The sequence below is a fragment of the Polypterus senegalus genome, chromosome 3 (assembly GCF_016835505.1).
Source record: "Polypterus senegalus isolate Bchr_013 chromosome 3, ASM1683550v1, whole genome shotgun sequence".
Classification (NCBI taxonomy): Eukaryota; Metazoa; Chordata; class Cladistia; order Polypteriformes; family Polypteridae; genus Polypterus; species Polypterus senegalus.
The window spans coordinates 233,152,920-233,175,370 of NC_053156.1; the positions used below are offsets into that span (position 1 = coordinate 233,152,920).

General features: G+C 38.2%; 1 protein-coding gene across 1 annotated transcript in view; it reads left to right on the forward strand.

The window, feature by feature from the left end:
- The first annotated feature begins 522 nt into the window (after positions 1 to 522).
- Positions 523 to 22,451, forward strand: part of LOC120525980 (solute carrier family 22 member 3-like) — a 61,933-nt gene continuing 40,004 nt past the window's right edge. The window contains exons 1-4 of the mRNA XM_039748759.1: positions 523 to 946; positions 16,203 to 16,306; positions 16,665 to 16,819; positions 19,807 to 19,975. Of these exons, the coding sequence (XP_039604693.1) occupies positions 548 to 946; positions 16,203 to 16,306; positions 16,665 to 16,819; positions 19,807 to 19,975 (827 nt within the window). The 5' untranslated portion in view covers positions 523 to 547. The remainder of the gene's footprint in view (positions 947 to 16,202; positions 16,307 to 16,664; positions 16,820 to 19,806; positions 19,976 to 22,451) is intronic.

Sequence of the window (22,451 nt, forward strand, 5' to 3'; positions counted from 1 at the left end):
TGTTTCTTATCTGCCAGGTAATAGAAAAGCACATGCAGAAAGTAGCTGGATGGATGATGGAGGTGAGGTTCTTGTTTGGGGAATGGAAGGCGCTTTAAGATCACATGACCAAATGTATATAAGAAAACTTTAAAGCTATGAATAGGTAGTGGGCACTGGGTTTCTGTGGGGGTTAAAGATGGATATTTCCCATACCAGGCATTTTTGAATAGTTGGTACAAGAAGAAGAACACAAATGACATTGAGAGAGCTATTCAAGAAAACCGGACTGGGTGCTTGAAAAACACCCATGTGATTTGAAAGTTGACTAGTCTCTGTTCAGGATGTGTGGTTTGGGAGAGGCACATGATGGGGTGAAATGTTCATTTTAAGATTGCTAGCACAGCCAAAGTCAGAGATACAAGATAACTTTCCTGAAACTGCAAGGGAAAGAGGCGTTTAGCTGAATTGCAGTGGTACTGCTATGGAGGTGGAGTTGTTGAAATCTCACGCCTCTCCTCTGCTGTTTAAATAAAGCGCCCTCGGCGCTCCGCTGCACAGCTCTGCAATGATCAACTTTGACGCGTTACTCACAGACATCGGCGAGTTCGGAGCCTATCAAAAATGGATGGCAGTATTGTGTTGCATCCCCGGGATCGTGGCTGCTTTTGTATTCGTGGGCTTTATCTTTATCGGAGAAACGCCTCCGTTCTGGTGTCGCGGTCCTGGAGTCGAGACATTCGCGGAAAAGTGTGGCTGGACTCTGGAGGAGGAGAAAAAGTATACGGTACCCACGGGTTCAAATGCTGCCTGTTTCCGCTATGATGTTGAATGGAACCAGACTGACCTGGAGTGTGCCGCGTGGGAATCGCGCGTGGCAAATGCCTCGGCGATGAACTTGGTGCCAGTGGCTCCATGCGGAGGCGAATGGGTTTATGACTGGAACCGCACCAGCCTCGCAACTGAGGTGAGCGCTATATGAGTAAGCGTCTATCCAGCTGCCTGTCAAGGCGCTGCTCTGGCTGACACCAAGTCACATGAATGTGGAGTTTTTCGAGGCGCTATATCTAGCTTTGTAACCGTAGATGTAACACTTCACTACACAACACTACACAGATGAAATGCGTCATTAGTTTATTTTCTAACAAGCCTCATGTATTGCCGTCATTGTGCCCATGTTCACACAGCAGCTTTCTTCCCAGAATTTCTATTGTGGCAAATTGTATTTATTTGTTTTAGCTATTCGGGTATACTATTTAAACCTTGTATGTGGAGCGTGAGCGTTCGTACTTTTATCAAAAATATTCCGTTCAGGGATTAAATGCAAACAAATTGCCTGATTCAAAGAGTGCTCCTTGTGTACCTTCCACTTTTATTTTTATCAGTCGCAGAGTCCTGTGACTCTGTCCACTTGGCGCAGAAAATGGAAGTATGTATAATACAATTCATGAATAATGAAACAAAAAAGTGTTGGGGGCTTCAAAGGTTTGTCTGAATATTTTTTATTGTTCCACCAATAAGTGGCCGAATAAAACAGGTTTAGGTTAATTTTAAGAACATTTAATGCTTAATATCTGTAAAATCTGCAAGGATGCATTTTACTGGTCAAGGAAATCAAAAAAAAAAAAAAAAAAATCTGATATGATTACTCAGGGGTCTGTTCTTAGTTTTACTATATAAACATACAGTACTCAGCTTGAACTCTTTTTTTTACTTCAACTTTAAGGTTAGCTAAGTTAGTTACTTAGCTTTCCATGTTGATAACCATTAATCCGTTCTCTGTAATGTTCTGTAGTTCTCTAAAGTCGATATTCAGCTTGCAGAATACTAAAATGTTCCAGTAGTGTATTTATAAAAAGTACAATCTTAGCCTTGGCCGGGGTTAGACCCAGAAGCTATTTAAAGTCCTCCATATTGACAGTGCTGACAAAACAGAGTAGATCAGGCATGACTAATTTATTCTGATTTCTAATATACAGTATAGTTAAGAACATATTTGGACCCCTACACTTATTTCACATTTTGTTATGTTGCATCATATTAACACAAGTATTCAGATCCTTATATAAAATCAAAATAGAAACAAAATTACTCAATGCTTCAGTGAAGCGTCTTTGGCAAAAATTATAGCCTTGATCTTCTTGAATATAATGCAACACTTAGACTTTAGATTTTTCTGCCATTCTTCTCTGCAGATCCTCTCAAGCTTTTTCAGGTTGGATAGTTACTTTCAAGTCTCTCCAAAGATGTGCTTTTAGGTTCAAGATCGGGGTATGGCCTGGTCACTTAAGGACATTCCTGTCCGGTGTCCATAAGCCACTCCTACATTGTCCTTACTTTGTCTTGTTAGCCCAGTGTGAGTTCCAGAGTGCTTTAGATAGATAGATAGATAAAGCAATATATGATTGATAGATAGATAGATAGAACACTATATAATAGATAGATAGATAGATAGATAGATAGATAGATAGATAGATAGATAGATAGATAGATAGATAGATAGATAGATAGATAGATAGAACTTTATTTGAAACTAAGAGAAAATTTGGCTTTTTACAGAAGGTCTTTAAATAAATACTTGCATAAATGGATAAATCTACACACACACACACTATCTAAACACACTGGTCTAAACACACAACTAAAAAGTTAAAAATTAAAAAGAAAGAAAACCTCTGATGTGGCAGTGAGGCATTATTCAGGTGTATTACTGTAGGTATGAAGGAGGCCAGCGGCATTTCTTGGCACACTTCAGCTGAATATTTTTTTTGGCTGACTTTTTTGTGTCAGAAGGAGGATGTAGTATTGTTCATAATGCATCCAGTTTTGGAATAATTCCAGGGGGTCCAGAGTGTCTTCCATGGCTGGGCCTACCCTTTTACTTAGCTAGTTAAATGTTTTTATTTGGGATATCTCTATACTTTGCTCCATGCAACTAATCTCCCCTGTCCTTGCCACTGAATAACAACCCCAAAAGATGATGCCACCACCATGCTTTACTTTTGAAATGGTATTGCACAGGTGATGAGTGGTGCCAGGATTCCTCTCAACATGATGCTTACAATTGAAATAGTTTAATCTTGTTTTCATCATACTGGAGAATCTTGAGTGTCCTTTGGGTGCTTGTTTGCAAACTCCAAGCGAAATTTTGTGTGTGTGTTTTATTGTTGAGAGGTTACGATCTGGCTACTCTTCAGTAATGCCCAGAAGAGTGGAGTGTTGCAGTTATGGTTGTCCTTTTGGAAGTTTCTCCCATCTCCACACAGGTTTTGTGGAGCTCAGCCAGAGTGACCATCTGGTTCTTGTTACAGAATGAAGGGGTTATGAAATGTTATGAAGTGAGCCAGAAAGCACAGTGGGAGCATTTGTACCCTTATGAAAAATACTTGGAACAGTGGTGACTGTTGACTGACGTTACAAAATTACTATAATAATTGCTAAGAACTTTAGGATTCTTTTGCAATAGCAAAGTTTAAGTGTTCATAGCGAAAACAATTAGAAAGATTTTGGGCTAAGGGAGTAGGGAATAGCAAAGCAGAATCCCCAGCTAACCTGGAAAACATCAACAATTGTCTCTCATTTGCCAGGATGATCTCCAATACTTTTAGCGGAAGCATTCCACAGTAAGAACATCATACCAACAATCAACCCTGATAGTAAACATGTGATGATTTAGGAATGCTTTTTGACTTCAGCACTTGCATAACTTGCTAAATTCAGATCTATAGCAGCCAATTCCTTAAAAATTAGTTTTCTATCATCTGCTCATGAGCTGAAGCTGGAATCTAGTTGGATAACTATGTTTTGCTACTTTGCATAATGGGTTAATTAGGAACAGCAAATAGCAGTGGATAACAGTTTTAATATGTTAATAGGAACATAGGTTTATAGACTTGTAAATGCTTCCTCCTTCATAACTCAAACAGACAGAACATTAAAAGACAGATAATCAGAATGGGTCATAATTCATAATAAAGCAACAGCTGCGGAAAAATGAATACATGAATGCTGTGTGTTGACTGGAATTCCTTTGTAAAGCAGCATTGCTTTTACTGTTTTTTTTACTAAGACTTAGAGGAGGAACAAGAAAACAAGTGGCTGGTGAAAACCAGAATGTTCATTCAACTGATGTTCCATTCTGATTAAGACATTAAATGAGAAGAAAATGCCTCTTTTTTGATCAGGCATTCTTTTACCATTGATTTCTCACCATTAGTTTTATTTAAAGTATGTGCCCAAATGTCAAAAATATCAAGACTGACTTCTTAATGTTCTGTGTGTTTCTACACATGTGCACTTAGTGGTGAAATTGTGGTAAAGTGGGTACATTCAGTTCTTTTAGAGCTTTATTGCAACCATTTTTTAAAAATTGTTTAGTATTTATGATATAAGCCACCTAATTAGATGGCTTGTTCCTGTTATTTTCTTACAGTCTTACAGAAACTACAAAAGCATAGTACTGTTTTTTTTCAACATGAAATTTGGACAGATCCAATGCTACTTCTGTCTCCTCAAACACAGCAGTTGTTTTGCTTCTTATTACATGAACATCTTGTTATAAGATTTTAAAATTTGATTTTTTATTTTTTTTTAAAACAGCAGCCAACTAATAATAATTAGGGCTTGAACAATAGAACCCAGAGCATTAGTGTGTTATCATTGACAGCGATTTATTTGCCTTTCAGATTGTAAGGTTGGAATAGAGGTTAAGAAGATGGAATACTAAAAGTTGTATAAAATGTCTGTAAACACATGACAGAATAGTCACAAGTATGTTAATAACTTGAGTGCTTTCGTCCATTAGACTATTTATTCAGGAAATCTGAACATTTGGTTCCTGGCTGTGTTTAATATTACTTCCCAAATTATGCAGATTTTCAAAACAACTAATTTTGAAAAGCAAGCAAATATTTTTAAATTCTCTGGTTGTATGTGAAAACTTTCAAACTAGCCACATGGTCAAAAACATCACTGCATAAGTATTCTTATGATTAAATCACTCATACTAGGTTTAGTATATCTTAGATAAGGCTGTCATGTCATTTCAACAGTGAACTTTCAAGTACAGTGTGTAGCTGTACTTTTATTTATTACTAGGGGGTTACCCCCTGCTCATTTCGCTCGTGAAACCCCCGGCCTGTGCTATGTGCTAGCCACTTCGCATCTCTGCTGCTCGCATTGTGAAAAGGTGGGCTCAACACACCCCAAGAAGATGCGGTTGCTCCTCCGAAACCCTCTCTTAAATGGTGATACAATGGGAAACAAATGCAGATTTTTTTTTACCTTCTCTTTGATCGACCAGCTGCTGGCTTGCTGCTGCTGCTGCTGTGTCGCATGATCTCCATCTCATGCGGAGTATGAACGCTGGCCCGGACACAGACAGACAGACTTGTTGTTCATCACCACACACTGTTTATTTACACTATTATTTACAATATTACCGTGCTCACAAAACCCCAGTGCTTCTTGCACCGATTCCCCAAAGTCCAGGGCTCACAGTCTCTGTGCCTTTCTTTCCTGGCTGCCTGCAGTCCTCTCTCCAGCTCTGTCCACTTCCACCCGACATCCACTGCTCACTGAAGGGAGGCGGCCCCTTATATATGATTCCCGGATGAGCACCAGGTGTTCTCGGCATTCTTCCCTTGGCCACGCCCCAGCGTGGCGGAAGTGCCGGCTGTCCTCCCGGCAGCTCTCCGGGTGTCCTCCAAAGTCTTCCCCCCAGCACTTCCGCCACACCAGCTCTCGGGATATCCAGCCACCGGGGCGCCGCCTGGCGGTGGCCATGGGTCCCTACAGGGCTGGGCTTCCAAGCCCTTAACCCGAGGCCCCCAACATAACCAGGACGGACGCCCCCTCTCAGTCTGGAGGAGGCACAAGCACTCCTCCGGTCCTCCTGGGCGTCCCGGCTGGGCCTCACACGGGATATTCAGGCACCGGGGTGCCACCTGGCGGTGGCCACGGGTCCCTACAGGGCCGGGCTTCCAAGCCCTGTACCCGAGGCCCCCAACATAACAAGGACGGACGTCCCCTCTCAGTCTGGAGGAGGCACAAGCCCTCCTCCGATCCTCCTGGGCTTTGACCATTTAAAAGCCTGTACAGCAGTTGTCCTACGCTTTGTCTTTTATTTCCTGCCTGGGGCATGGTTAAATCTGTTAGCACAAAATCTTGTCTCACAGGACATGAGTTCTTGATATTTTTTAGTTTATAATTTAAAAATGGAACAAGAATCTGAAACTCTAACAACATCACATTAAAGTTCGATAAATTCTGAAAAGAATGATACCAAACATATATGTAGGTTATTTTAAAACCTACATACTGTATATGTAGGTTTTAAAATAAGCCCGATTTAAAGCGTAACAAAAAATGTGACATAAAATCGTTGCACTTTTAGACTTAGGATTTTATATATATACAGTAGATTGTTCCTGTAACTGTATATATAAATTAATACATGATCAGTTCTTAAAATAGGTTATAAAGCAATTCTGTGGTCTAGGAACACTAATCTGCATTAGCGAGATTATTTCTCCAAAATGGCTGAGTCGATATTCATAAAATTTTGCAAGCACATTGCTGTTGATAAAACTGAAAATCTACACTTCAAAGCTTTTTTCAAGGTTCCATCAAGATACTGGTTTCAATGTGATGGGGAGACACAAAACCCAAATTGAATTGTATAATCACTGCCAAATGGTTCTAAAATCCAAAGCAGGGAGGTAGTGTAGCTGACACATGGGACAATAGCATTTCAGTCAGCAATGACAAAAGGATTACCATTTAAAAACCACATTACCATGTTGTGTCAGTGATCAATTATTAAACCAGTTATCCAGTTTATTAAGGTGTGGTTAAACTTTTTGGAACCCACTAAACCCAGAAATGAAAAGAAATAGCATTGATACTGCCAAATTCTTGGCTCATGAGGTTTGGGAGGTAATGTAGATGTCAGCAGGGTCAATCAGCAATGACAAAAAGGTCAACATTTAAAAAACGCATACAAATTTGTTTGCTTACCTGAACCTCTTATATAAATATCCCCAGGCAGTGCCGGGCATCTTATGATTATTTTTTGTTTTGCTTACACCCGTTTTTTTCATAGTTATTGAAAATTCTAGCGCAGTTGTATTTTATTCAGCCTGGGCTAAAATCTTAGCTCATTGCTCTGTTTAATTTTGTATGTTCTCCTAATGTCTGTGTTTGTTTCTGCATGCATTTTACTTTCTCCTATATCTTAGATACAAATATTTAAGCTTAACTGCCTTCTCTAAATTGGACCAATGTAGTTGTACGCATGAAAATGTTCTGTGATAGATCTGAGTCCTAGCAAACTGATTAAAGTCATAGCTTTGGTTCTTGACTTAATCCAGCATTCTACTAGAGTAGACTTTGGCTTCCTATGACCCAGCAACAGAATAAGTTATGTCATTTTCTAACCCACTTAATCCAGACCGGGTCAGAAGAGCATATCCCAGCCAGCATAAGGCACGTGGCAGGAACAATGCACACAAGCCAATTTAGCGTTGCCAGTTCACCTAACCTGCATGACTCTGGAGTATGGGAGAAAACCAGAGCGCTTGGAGGAAATGCAGACACAGAGAGAACATACAAAGTCCAGAAAGAGAGGACTTGGGAGGCGAATTCTAGTCTTCTTACAATGAGGCAGCAGCACTACTACTGCAGCACTGTGCCACCCTAATAGAATAAGTGTATGTTAGAAATGTAAATATAATCAATGTCTTTTTAGTGCTTTCTGATTTTTTTCCCAACTTTATACAAATATTTTCAGTCTCTTTCAAAACTCATATGATTAATTCTAAAAACAAATCTGACTTTTCAACTGTTTAAAAATTCCTTAGTAGCGTCCATTTTGCCTTAAATTTCTTAACTCGGAATTGGGATGGAAATATTAATTACTTATTCACTTTGAAATTGAAAGTGACTTTAAACAGCCCACAGCTGTTGTTACGTGGCCTCCATGCAAACCAGGGTGCTGCCCTCTTGCGTCCTGGGGAAGATACTGCCCATCTCCCTGTCCTTCCCTTCTCCAGGCATCCTGGTGGGGCAAGGTCCCTGGTTGTCTGTCACATTGCATAAAAATGAATCATGCAGACCTACATGGTGTTACTTAGTTCCACTACGGGGACAGCTTTGGGCATAACAAGACTGTGTTATACAACTCTTCTTTTCTAGATTATGCCATATAAGTTTATGCTTATAGTATCAAGCAGCTGCAAATGTAATTAAAGGCATATGTTTTGCATTAATAAGTATACAAAAAAAGCATCAGCAAGTGCAAATCACAGCCAGAATGGTGCAAGAGTCTTTTAAACCTGTATTATCTGGCTGCTTGGTGGGTTCTGAGGAAGATGGATGTGGTATAATGGCAGGTCTGCTGCTTAATAGTCAGAAGCCCATTTTAATAAATAAATAATTGAATGGCTGGCCTGATCACTGTGGTTGTGCGTGCTCGCACAGCTGTGGGAGGTTGGTGGAGTAACTGGGGCAAAACAAAGAAACAAAGATAGGAAAGAAAAAGAATGCAGGAGGTGAAGGGAGCCGGTGCTTATGAGCGAGTGGATGGGAGAGAGAGCGTGAGAAAAGGCAGGCAGACTCCCTTGAGGGAGCATGGGGAGGACACTCAGGGGCTGTTGGTCGCTTCAGCTGAGCAACCTAGAAACTGGAGTGACTTAAGCATTCCTCGATTGAAGCTACTCTGCATAAGGCCGGGAGAAAGGCAGCAGGAGCTGCAGGGGTAATGGAAGGCTTAATGAGGCTTAATGTGCCATGTACCACAAAGACGTGAGCCTGGCAGCGGGAGTTGGAGGCTCGAGGTGTTGGCCCTGCCAGGAGCCAGAGACAGCTACTGGTGCCTAAGCCTAGGAACAAGGGCGGAGAATGTTGGCTGAACTGTCAGGTGTCTCTTCAGCTGCAATGCTTTGACTGGGGGTAGGCCGAGGAGACAGCCATTTTTAGGTGATACACTGTATTTTTTAATGATGGATAACTTGGCTGTGTTTTAACCTCATTTTAATAAATTATTAGCAAAATACCCACGCTTCGCAGCGGAGAAGAAGTGTGTTAAAGAAGTTATGAAAAAGAAAAGGAAACATTTTAAAAATAACGTAACATTTGATTTCTATTCGTTTGCATAAGCACAGTCCTTCACCAGCAATTATTTAATGTTAGCTCAGACCTGGCACTTAAAAGTTTCTGTCACACTTTTGCTGAGTTTGTGCCAAACGCTATTCTATCCCTGACCATCTGATTTTTGTTTGCATAAGCACAGTTCTTCACTAGCAATTTTAACTTAGTTACAAAGTGACTAAAAGTCTCGTTTATACCCCGCGTCCTCTCATTAAACTTGTATCTTGTGAATATCGTATTCGTTTTAGGCATGACAAACGCCAGCGGCAGCGTGTCTATGAACTTAATTTAGGTTTACACCGTGCTTTGTTTCCGCAGTAGCTGCACTTATGAATATGCTTGTATGCATCACTCGCTTCATATTCTTTTGCTGCCTTCTCAAATGTGTAATGCGTTTTTTGTTCAGCGCTCTTTGGAGCTCTTCCTTGTTCTCTACATATTGCGTTCACAGTTAGTTCACGTGAGCTGGTCTCTTGTGTGATCTTGCGATGTCCACGGCTTTATTTAATGTTAGCTAAGACCCAGCACTTAAAAATTTCTCGCTACAGCAATTTTAACTCTGTTACAAAGTGAACCAAAGTCTCGCTTATACCTCGTGTCTTCTCATTAAACTTGTTTCTTCCGAATATCGTATTCGTCGTAGGCATGACAAATGCCAGCGGCAGCGTGTCTATAAACTTAATTTAAACTTACTGTTTACACCGTGCTTTGTTTCCGCAGTAGCTGCACTTCTGAATATGCTTGTATGCGTCACTCGCTTCATATTCTTTTGCTGCCTTCTCAATTGTGTAATGCGTTTTTTGTTCAGCGCTCTTTGGAGCTCTTCCTTGTTCTCTACCTACTGCGTTAACAGTCAGTTCACGTGAGCCGGTCTCTTGTGTGATCTTGCGATGTCTACGGCTTTATTTAATGTTAGCTAAGACCTGGCACTTAAAAGTTTCTCTTGCACTTTCGCTGAGTTTGTGCCAAACACTAGACCATCTCATTTTCGTTTGATAAGCACAGTCCTTCACCCGCGAATATTTACCTTATATGGGCAGGCACTCAATTACGTGGGAGGCATGATGATGCGGGACGCAGCCTACCAAATTTCAGCCTTCCACCTACACGGGAAATTGGAGAATTAGTGATGAGTCAGTGAGTGAGTGAGTGAGTCAGTCAGTCAGTCAGTCAGTCTCAGTGAGGGCTTTGCCTTTTATTAGTATAGATATATGGAATTGTTTTTAATGTCCACTAGCACTGTTTTCTTTTAGATTATTTATTTATTGAATATTTTTACACTGTACTTTTGGATGCTAATTTGATTTGGTTATTTTAATAAAAGTACTTTTGCACTTTTATGTACCTACCCTCTGCTTTGTGTGAGTGTCCTCATCCGCTGGCTCATCTCTCGATTATGTTATCAGCAATAGTGAGTTCAAGAGGCTCATTCAACCAATAGCATGGAGCTGACCCGCACCGTCAAAATGGAGCATACTTTATACTAAATCTTAAACCTTTCGTTTCCTTGTAACTGCATATCTTTTATCTGCTTTTTAATGGTAAATGTCATGGCTCTTTAAACTGCCTTATTTTTTATCATTTTGTAAGGGACATCAGACATGTAATGAAGATGTTTACGTTTCTGACGTTATTGGATGACTAATGTCATCTAGGCAATGTCTGCCTCTACACTGTACAATAAAAGGAAGTTTTGTTTTAGTGAAAAATAACAATAACAACAAAATTAATTTTTATAGCACATTTAGCACAATATAGCAAAAAATTCTTTACAAGACGACAAAGATAAAGTTACAAGAAAATAAATACAATTACTTGGGGGGGGACCCAATGCCACCTCACACGGTGACCGAGCTGCAGGCGATGGACGTTTATATTTACATAAGTAGGATTCAGTTAGCATTGGGAACCCGCGTACCAAATTTCTTGAAGATGGGCACATAAGTAACAAAGAACGTTGGAAAGTTCAATATGGCGGCCAACAGTGGCGTCATACCACTGAAATAAGTACGTACATTGGTTTCAGTTAGCGCAGGGAAGCCGCCTACCAAATTTTGTGAAGATGGGGCCATAAATAAGAAAGTTCAACATGGCGGACATTGTCAACCGTTATGACAGTTACACGTAGAATATCGAAATGAAACCTACTTAACTTTTGTAAGTAAGCTGTAAGAAATGAGCCTGCCAAATTTCAGCCTTCTACCTACACGGGAAGTGGGAGAATTAGTGACATTGGAAAGTTTAACATGGCGGCCGACAGTGGCATCATACCACTGAAATAAGTACGTGCATCGATTTTGGTTAGCAGAGGGAAGCCACCTACCAAATTTCGTGAAGATGGGGCCATAAATAAGAAAGTTCAACATGGCGGACATTGTTGACCGTTATGACCGTTACGCGTAGAATTTCGAAATGAAACCTGCTCAACTTTTGTAAGTAAGCTGTAAGGAATGAGCATGCCAAATTTCAGCCTTCTACCTACACAGGAAGTTGGAGAATTAGTGATATTGGAAAGTTCAATATGGCGGCCGAAAGTGGCATCATACCATCGAAATAAGTACGTACATCGGTTTCAGTTAGCGCAGAGAAGCCGCCTACCAAAGTTCGTGAAGATGGGGCCGTAAATAAGAAAGTTCAACATGGCAGATGTTGTCGACCGTTATCGACCGTTATGACCGTTATGTGTAGAATTTCGAAATGAAACCTGCTTAACTTTTGTAAGTAAGCTGTAAGGAATGAGCCTGCCAAATTTCAGCCTTCTATCTACACGGGAAGTTGGAGAATTAGTGATGAGTGAGTGAGTTAGTGAGGGCTTTGCCTTTTATTAGTATAGATTGCCGATATCTGAAGAATATCATAAGTCTATAGACAGGTGGGAATAATGCTTTTTTTTTTTAATAATTTTTGAAAAAAAAAATCCATCTGCTCCCTAACTGAGAAGATTAACACAGAGCACAATCACAACCAATCAAATCTAGAAGCTGGAAGTCATTGAATTATGTTATAACACATGTAATAGGACTGAGTTTTTGAAAATTTAAGGAGAACGCTTAATGTGGTGCTCCTGAAAGATCTCTTAGGTTTATATTCAAAGTATACCTGTTTGTTAAATTAGTATCCAACTAAAATATAGGAGAAATAGCAAAATGAAAAAAAAAACACATAGAAAATAAATTTTGGTGCATTTTAGGTTGACATTAGCTTGGACAAAAGTTATTGAGTTATGTAAACATATTTAAATGTTACAGACAGCAAAATGATATTATAATTCTTGATTTTCAGAGATGAATGATTCAAAGTGCAGTATGCAGACTGATTAAATATACTGAATCATCGGAAGCAGCAAGTCATAGTGTGAGGAACATTTCAAGATTAAGGGGCCTCATTTATATAATTTTGCCTGGATTTGAGCAAGAAAAAAAATAGGAAAATGTTTACAGCAAAAAAAAATGTATTTATGAAACTTAGAGTATGCACATTACTACATAATTTACTCTTTATAAATAACTATACCTTGTAAATATCTGTACATAAATGAGCCTTGAAATGCACCCTGAAACATCAAATATACAAAATGCTAATCAATCTCATACATATTCAGTCACAATGCTCCAGAATCTTATTGGCTGGTAGAGTAGCTCCCACCTCATGTATTGAGACCCCACCACATGCATCCAAGAGTATCTGACTGTGCAAAATAATATGCGGCATTATAATGCTTGTCCTCTGTGTTTTGGTGTTCTGGGAAAGGCGTATGGCACTAATGTCTGAGTAGGTAGGCACCTGACACATATAATGACATGACTGCTATTACAATGAATAGTACAGGCAACACAAAATACTTAGGGTCAGCTAATTAACTTACCAACAAGCAGACACAACACACAGCACCATCACATCAAGCTACTTTGCCTCAAAATAAATGAATCACAGGTTCACCTAGGTCAAAGAGATAAGATGCTTGCCAGTCACAACTTGGATGAATTGTGTTTTAATGGAGTTTACCTGCTTTAGGTTAGCAAAAGCAGCTTCATTCTCATGCAATTTATTGAAATATGAGTTCAGTAAAGCAATCTGGTTATGTTAGAAGAACTAGACACTGCTGCAAATATTTCATTTTATGTTGGCGAAAACATACTGTACTGTGTGCCTCATCACTCAGTTAAGTGCTTCCAGCACAGTGGGCATGATGAATTGAAGCTCATATGAGATACTGTTGACCTGTTTGCCATTTCCCTGAGAAATGACAACAGGTTGCCAACAAAAAACTACAAAAGTTGTTTAGTGCAAATACGTAGCATTGACCCTATTAAAAAGGAGCTAAAATATACTCTATGTATCATATTCATTATTTTTGAGGTGTAATATGTTTGTCAAGTCAATGTACACTATAGTAATGGCCCAGTGATATGACTTATTATGAGTGTGAGTCGTCATTTCCCTGCTTCAACAAGGTTGTAGTCATTTCCTACTTTCTCCAAAATGTTATGTACGCATGGGTCAACGCTACCATAAATATATGCATGTTCCCCGTCATATTTTCTTTTGTAAATCCTGATGTTTGCATGGGAAGTTGTGTTTACACATTTCAAGCCTTTTTTGTGTGTACACAAATGTTATAGATGAGGTTCTGGATGATGTTAGAAAACAGGGTCTCACAGGAATCAATGTTCGGGTGACTTCTCTTTTTAGAATAAAAATATAACAGTTGGTTCAATTGACCAACGACACTTACATATGAGTAACAGATGGCATGTAACTAGCAAAATTATTATTGGAGAACCATAGCAGAATTCCAATTTAGGCATATTTGTGGTAGTTGAAATTTAAAGTAAATTAATTTAAACATTGCACATAGGAAGTAAATAATATTTATATTGTGAGTGCATGAGAAACTTAAAAAGATATTTTATTAAGGGACTTTAATGCTAATTTCATCTTGTGTCTTATGTTTTATCTGTGGTACAGAACGAGAAGAATCCATTGAAATGGTGAAGAAAGTTTGGTAAAATATTTCTGTATTTGAGATCAAAAATGTAGACACAAATTTTGCATGGATGATGGAGTAATGATTATCTACAGGTGAGATACAGTATCACTTGTATTACATCCATCCATTATCCAACCCGCTGTATTTTAACTACAGGGTCACAGGGGCCTGTTGCAGCCAATCCCAGCCAACACAGGGCGCAAGGCAGGAAACAATCCCTGGACAGGGCGCCAGCCCACCACAGCAGTTGTATTACAGACCCATGTAAATCTCATCAGCGTTTGCTTCTTTTCTTGCGAGCTTGTCGATGGTTGATATGCATTCAGGACTGATCAATCTTGGGATGAGACGAGACTAATCCTGCAACGAGATGTGACTTTTTGAAGAGACTTTTTGGAAGGAAGTCCCACAAGACAGAGTCTTTTACCGTGAGATTCTTTCAAGTCACACCATACTTTCAACCTTTGGAAGCAAGTCACACGAGACGGAGACTTTTGGCATGAGATTCTTTCAAGTCATGCCCTAGTTACAACTATTTTCAAACAAGACCATGGTCATCAGGTGCATTCCGGCACTTAACCTGGACAGACACCAATCCATTAAAGTGCTTAATTACGAAACACTCGCACACACATACACACACACACTTACGAAGAGCCAGTTTGGAATCACCCATTCATCTAAATATAGCAGTGAGAAACGATGAAGTCAAAAGAATTAACCTGAAAATTGTCAACTGGTTACACGGCAAATTGATTAAATGTGTATCAATAGACTATGCTGAAGCAGTTGGTGGTGATCCGTGCTGAAGATGAAAACATCGATTTACAATATCCCATAGAATATCTACAAGCGTTAACACCGTCCGGTCTTCCACCGACCAAATTACTGTTGAAAGAAGGATGTATCGTAATGTTATTGTGTAATTTATGTATGAGTGATGGACTATGCAATGGAACAATATTAGTTTATTAAAAATTGGTTGAACAGTTCTAACATGTAAAATTTTAACAGGCGACAAGAAAGGTAATGTAGTACATATTCCACGAATAACATTAAATAACACAAAAGGAGATCTTAATATGCCATTCATATTAAAACGTTTACAGTTTCCTGTGAGAATAGCTTTTGCTATGACAATTAACAAATCACAAGGACAATCATTCGAAAAAGTCAGTTTATTTATTAGACAGAAAGAATCAATATTCACCCATGTACAGTGAGTCACAATATAAATCCAAATATTAAATCAAAATTCAATGCGATATTGAAGAAAAGTTAATTCCAAATATTGTTTTAACTGAAGTTTTAAAGTAAAGGTGAAAATAATGCATATTTAACAATTCCCATTAAAATAACAAGCTCTTTAAATTGTATATCCTCTTAACCAAACCCAGGGGCTGGCGAGTGAAGTGAGCAGGGGGCAGAGCCCCCTAGTAAATTATATAAGTAAATAAACTATATAAGTCAGAAACAGTCTTTAGACTTTAATGAACAGCATCATCTATTAAAGGTACAACAAGACAGTAAATTAGGGCTTCTGTCGCCTTTTCTACCCAAAAATATAGCATTTCCTGGTGAGACATTTCTTGAGTTGCAGAGTTTAGGGGACATAGGATGGAATGAAATTTTATACCTTAATCCATTTTCTATTGTAGCATGTTCTGATCAGGGCTGAGGGGAGTTGGGATAAAATCATGAAGAAAACTTTTCAATCTAGTAACTCACGTTCAATGGGACATTAGATTGTTATGTCAAGTGAAATTGAACTGAAAAATACTAAATGCTTTATTTGTCATTGTAATATAAAATAGGCTAATAATAATCAAATGAGTTGACATTGAAAGCATCATGATATTGTGAGATGCTGACTAAACCATGAGTTCCGCGAACACACTCTTGAATTGTATGCAGTACTGGCTCTTCTCCTAAGACCTCCTAATTTATATATACACACAAACATATACCATTTAGCAAAATCAAGATACAATTAAGATAGACATTTTCTGCTGTCTGCTGGGAAAGTGTTGAGAAGTCTTATGTTGGTGATTGTGGTGGAGTCTCATTTCTGTCGGTTTTTTTTTAGTTTAATCTTGTGTGCACAGACTCCTGGAAGTTGGATTGGACCCAGTCTTCAGTGTCAGTAGGATACTTGATAGGGGCTGTTCTGACAGGTTATGTGGCAGACAGGTAAGTAGAGTTTTACCAGTGTTTTACAAATATAAGCTGTAGAACACTATCCAGAGAACAAAGAAGTTACTCCTCTCTGCATTTGTCAATACTGAGACAAGTAGAGTTAATCTTTTGGATGGTGGACATCAAGTAAAACTTTGCTAACGGAAGAGTTATATGCTCAGTAATGAAGCTGCTTCTGTGTGAAAGAGTGCAAGTTGATTGAAGATGTACCTTCAGTTATAAGGCGTATTCTTATACAACAGGACCAAAGAGTTTGTTCATGCCTTTTTATTCTGAATGCAACCTCAGTGTACAGTAGTATGCTTTTAGTTGCACTGACTGTTGTCTCCCTTTTGCCCCACTACTTTTTCAGATATGGAAGGAAATTTTGTTTCCTCATCTCAACTTTTGGACTGGCTGTTGCAAGTGTTATTGTATCTTTTTTACCAAACTACATCTTATTGCTGTTTTTTCGCATTCTTCAAGGCTTTTTTGCAAAAGGAGTATGGATGGCCTCAAATGTACTTGGTAAGGCTTAAAGTATATGACACATAAAGAGTAAGTGTAATCAAATGAAAAAAGTGCAGAAAAGCACTGAAAATTCAGGGTCATACAATCAACAAGCAATGATATTACTTATGACCCAGGATTATAGTCAGAAATATTGATAAATAATATGCTATACCTGTGTAGCTAGGTGATACACTTCCACATGAGTTAAACACAGTATACACAAATGGCTTGGATATTAGACATTTGCTTATTTTCTGAACTAATTCATCTGACAGGATTTCATTGAAATGCGGCAACACATTTAGAGTGTACTGCATTGTTGAAAACAGACTGTAAAATGTTACCTGTTGATACTTAAGATGTACCAGAACAATCTGTTAATACAGCTTATTTAGAGTTTATTCAAACCCTTTCACTTTTTTCACATTTTGTTATGATGCAGTCTTATGCTGAAATAATATAAATTCATTTTTTCCCTCATCAAGCAACACTCAATACCTCAGAATGACAAAGTGAAGAGAGAATTTTGTGTTTGCAAGTTTATTAAAATTAAAAAAACTGAAATCTCATGCAATTTCAAGTATTCAGACCATTTACTCAGCCCTCATTTGAAGCACATTTGGCAGTGATTACAATGTGGAGTCTTCTTTTCACAACCTCGGATTTGGGGGTTTTCTGCCATTCTTCTCTGCAGTTCCTGTAAAGCTCTTTCAGAATGGAAGAAGGCTATCAATGAACAGCTATTCACAAGTATTTCCAGAGATATTCAGGTGGGTTCAAGTCTAGGCTCTAGTCGGGCTACTCAAGGTCATTCATAGAGTTGTCTCTAAAGAACACATGTGTTGTAATTGCTTTACGCTTAGGATCATTGTCCTGTTGGATGGCAACCCTTCTAAAGTCCAGAGTGCTTTGGAGCAGGTTTCATTAAGGATATCTCTGTACTTTGCTCCATTCAACTTTGTCTCTACCTTGAATTATCTCCCAGTCCCTTGCTGCTGAAAAACAACCCTAAACCATGATGATGCCATCACCAAGCTTCACTGTTGGAATGGCATTACAAAGATGACGAACGGTGTCTGGTTTCCTTCAAAAATGATGCTTAGAATTGAGGCCAGATAGTTCAATTTTGGTTTCATTAAACCAGAAAATCTGATTTCTCATAATCTGGAAGTGCTTTAAGCACCTTTTTGATAATCTCAACTGGGCTTTCATGTATCTTTTACTGAGGAGAGGCTTATATCTGGCATCTCTAAAGCTCAGATCAGTGGAGCGCTGTAGTGATTATTGTGCTTCTGGAAGTTTCCACACAAATTTTTGGGAGCTCAGTCAGAGTGGCCATCAGGTTCTCGGTCACCTCTCTTAACTTCTCCATTAGTTGATCAGTCTGATTAGTTTTCTTTCATTTAAGAAATATGGAGGCTACTGTGCTCTTGGGAAGCTTCAGTGCTACTGGCATTTTTTATTCCCTTCCCCAGATCTGTGCCTTGAAACAATCCTGTCTTTACAGACTATTCCTGTCATCTCATGGCTTGGTTTTTGATCTCATACACATTGTCAGCTGTGGGATTACATCCAGTCAATTGAAATTAGTACAAGTGGACTCCAAACAAGGTGTAGAAACATCTCATTGATGGTCAATAGAATGGAATGTGCCTGGGCAAGATTTAAAGTGTCATCAAAGGGTCTGAATACTTGTTTCAATGTGATAATTCAGTTTTTGTAAAACTCTTGTTTTTGCTTTGTCACTGTTAGGTATTGAGTGTTTATTGATGAGGAAAAAAATAATAGTTTAAACAATTTTAACATAACACTGCAACAGTAAAATAAGTAAAAAGTGCAGGGGCCTGAATACTTTCTGGTTGAGCAGAATACTGAGCTCTACTGTGAGAAACTGGGATATGCTGGGTGATGTGGAAATAGTTATGTTGTTTACTGCTTACATGTAACTGGGATTCTCAATGTTAGACAGACTTCATAAGTGAAATTTAAGTGCACTGAAATATACTTGACTTAATTGATTAAAACTGTGCCACAATAGATACGTAGATTGACAGATAAATAGTAGATTACTATTACATAAGTGCAAGACCCGGAATTGTATATTTAACATAATAAAAATGATGTAATAGTATTTAGGAATATTGTCCCTGTGCCAATGTGTCTATTATAACTGCCTAGGGTAAAGTTTTATGTGATAAGAGTCATTATATTATCTGATGGCTATTGATGAAAAAGAGACCTAGCAGCACCTCATAGCACACTGTGGTAACTAAAGCTGCTGCACTACAAGATGTTGTGTAGAGGATAGGTAGCATTAGTCCCAAGCTCCTCTGATTTTGAGGCCAAAGTTATCCCTATAGTATGGTCTTCTTAGTCAGTATATTTGGGTGTTTGGCATCCCCTGACCTAGTGCTATTCCCCCAGCAGAAAACAGTTTATAACAGGTAATATAAAAGATAGAACAGGAAATGCAAGGCTAAACTGGTTCTCACTGGATGATGGTGGACTACACTCGGTTGCTTTCTGTTTCACTGGACAGCACAATACTCTTTTGGGTGACAGTGGCTGTAGGTAAAAGTGGACTTATCTCTGGTAAAGTGAACTACTTTAGATGAAACTGAATATCTTTGTGTAAGACTGTGATCCATTTAGTGAAGCAGGATACCAGTGGCTCATAGCAGACTCCACTAAGCCCTGGTGCTTAAAAGTGACACTTATGCATTACATGGATTTGGTGAAAATTTGATTGGCCCTTTTAACTAATATAGCTTGGTATACACTAAACTGAGCTTAGCTTTAGCAGGGAAACATATTTCTTCTGAGGCAGAATAAGAATATGTTCCATTTTATATGACTGAGATCTCTTGTGTGAAAGTGGACTCAGTTCTTTAAGAGGTACTCTTTTAGACATCTTGTTTCTTGAAGATGGAACATCAGTATAATTTTTGCATTGCCATCACAAGATGAGCTAGTTATTAAATTGCTTTTTGTTCATTAACTAGTTGCAGAAATTGTTGGTGCAAACTACAGGAGAATTGTGGGCATCATGGCACAGATACTGTTCACTGTTGGAATCATTGTTCTGCCTGGAATTGCTTACATCATTCCTTCCTGGAAGATGCTGAATCTTGCCATCAGTTTACCAACATTCATTTTATTGCTCTACTACTGGTACAGTATATTTTTCTTCCTTCCATTTTCAATCAGAAAATCCCATGGCCAGTAGAAAGGAACATTTCTCACAGCCTTAGGACCTGAAGAGAACTTTTGCTGTAGTTTTTATATACTGTAGGTAACGCAAGGCATCCATTGCAAATACTGTAGTTGTTAGTTTTTACAGTCAGTGATCAGTTCCTTTGGTTTTGAACTTCTTTTGGTTAAGTGAGTGTATCACTAAATGTTAACAATGAGGAAGTAGTCAGTCACTCTTGAGACTGAGAACACATCTAGGAATACATTGTCTTATGCAAACCTCTTTCTTGTAGAAAAAACAGTCCTTTCACTTTATTTCATAATTCATTAGTTACTATTGACAAATCAGTTGTTTAAACATTAGTTAAGCAAAAATTGAATCACTCATTAAATCACTGTTTATTTTATATATCAGCTTTTAGAGTGAAAAACACAAATCAAAATACAGAATTTAATGGTGTTTGAAACATAATTTTCTAAATACATGTAATCCAAATTCTAGGTCAGAAGAGTCAGAGCCTTATCCTGGCCACATAGCAGGAACCTACACTAGACAAGGCACCACCAGCACCACCATAACAGAGCACGTTCAAATACACAATCCCACACATTCATACCATTAGAGTCACTAATTAGCCTAACATTGGAGAGAGCCTGCTCACTTCACATAGATAATCATTGGTCTGAGATTGGAACGCACATGTCTGCATTGATACAGCAGCACTGGGCATTGCATCACTGTGCTGCACTGAAAATCACAGATTAAAAATATCCATTGACTTTTTATAGCTAGCTAATATAATATGTGCTTCTTTACAAAGGCGGTTACTTTAGCGTCCATAGTGTTATGGTTGCTTACCTAATTTTGAAAGAGTGATATTCTTAGTCAAATTTTTATATTTAGTTCTAAGGAGAAAATGGTTGTGATTGTTATTTTAAAAAGCTCACTTTTTTTTAGCCCTGCTCATAATTAAAAATGTCCTTACGTTATTAACATTTTCCTTTGTTTCTATGTTTTTAAATTATTTCCTTACTGAATTTTTCTGTTGCCTTTATTTCCATAGGCCAATCATTATAACTACTGTTATCTTACTGACTGCATTTCCACTGCTTATGCCTAGTTATTGTACAGTTTTCTCCAAGTATTTTCCATCTGACAATGTTTTTGCATTATTAGCACAGTGCTTTATAGCTCTGTTAAGTCGGTCATCAGATTCTGATCTCAACCTCCATTTTGTGCAATTGTCTTGCATGCTTTAATTTTGGCACTGTACTACTGATCTAGTTTTTAAGCAGAGTTCCATAAAGGGTGTATCTCATAATAGCAATGTTTTTTTAAATACATTTTGTTGAAAGTTCTTACAATAGACATTAATAGTATATCAAACTATTAGTACTGTCAACATTACTAGTCCAATAGAAAATCCTGCAGTTTTGAACTTTGGACAGTGTTCATGCCCTTCAATGTTTTGGGTTTTCTACAATTCAAAATCAGCCAAGTTGACTGTTGGTGATAAGTTACTATAACATCTTGGTAAGGATGAATTCCTACTTCCAATGGGTACAGCACCTTTGTAATTTGAGGTCATGCTGCTGGTATAAACTTAATTATTCTTGGCCCTTGTGATCATCTTAATATGCAAATGTTCTGCAAGTGATGTTAATTAATTTGGAGGCTACAAAGGCAAGGAAAGAAAGACCAGGAGATTAAACCAAAATTAAGCAACTCTGTTGAGGATGTAAATCAGGAAGACAAATATTAATGTGACAAAGGATTGAAGTACATCTATTACCAGACAGTCAATAAAAACAGTACAGGCAAAAGGTTTTAAACTTGTACCCACAAACTTGAAACAAACTTGGACAACGACTGATGTATAATGCTAGCTTAAATACTGTTCTGCTGATGATGTTATGTGATCTTGGAGATTAGACCTTCAAAACAGACTACAGTACTGTGTCTTAGCAACAAAGTCTCAAAATGGTAGTTCCCACTAAAAAACATGATGGCATCATAATAGAACTAAAATATAAGAGTAACATAAAACTAAGTCTTAAAAAAGCTAGATAACAAAGTAAAAGATGAAATTAGGGACAGCTATAAAACAAACATTACAAAAAAACACAAGATTCCAAAAGAAAGTTAATTAACTCAAGAGGAAATAAAAATATTACAGAAAACAGTGAACATGTGACATCCTCCTTTTAAATATTACTCACAGCAGCCGCAGAACATGTCTGTCATTGTTTTTAATATGATGCTGCTTTTAATGAACAGTATTACAAATTAAATTTTGGACAAAAGAAGGTAAAACATCATAATCAATGGTTAAGAGGGAAAGCAGTTTAATTGACTGCTTTTCTAAGAGCCTTAGAGAAGTGATGCATCTGACGCAAAGGGGTAATTTAATATTGAGCAGCCAATATAAATGACTCATCCAGAGAAGTTCAAAAA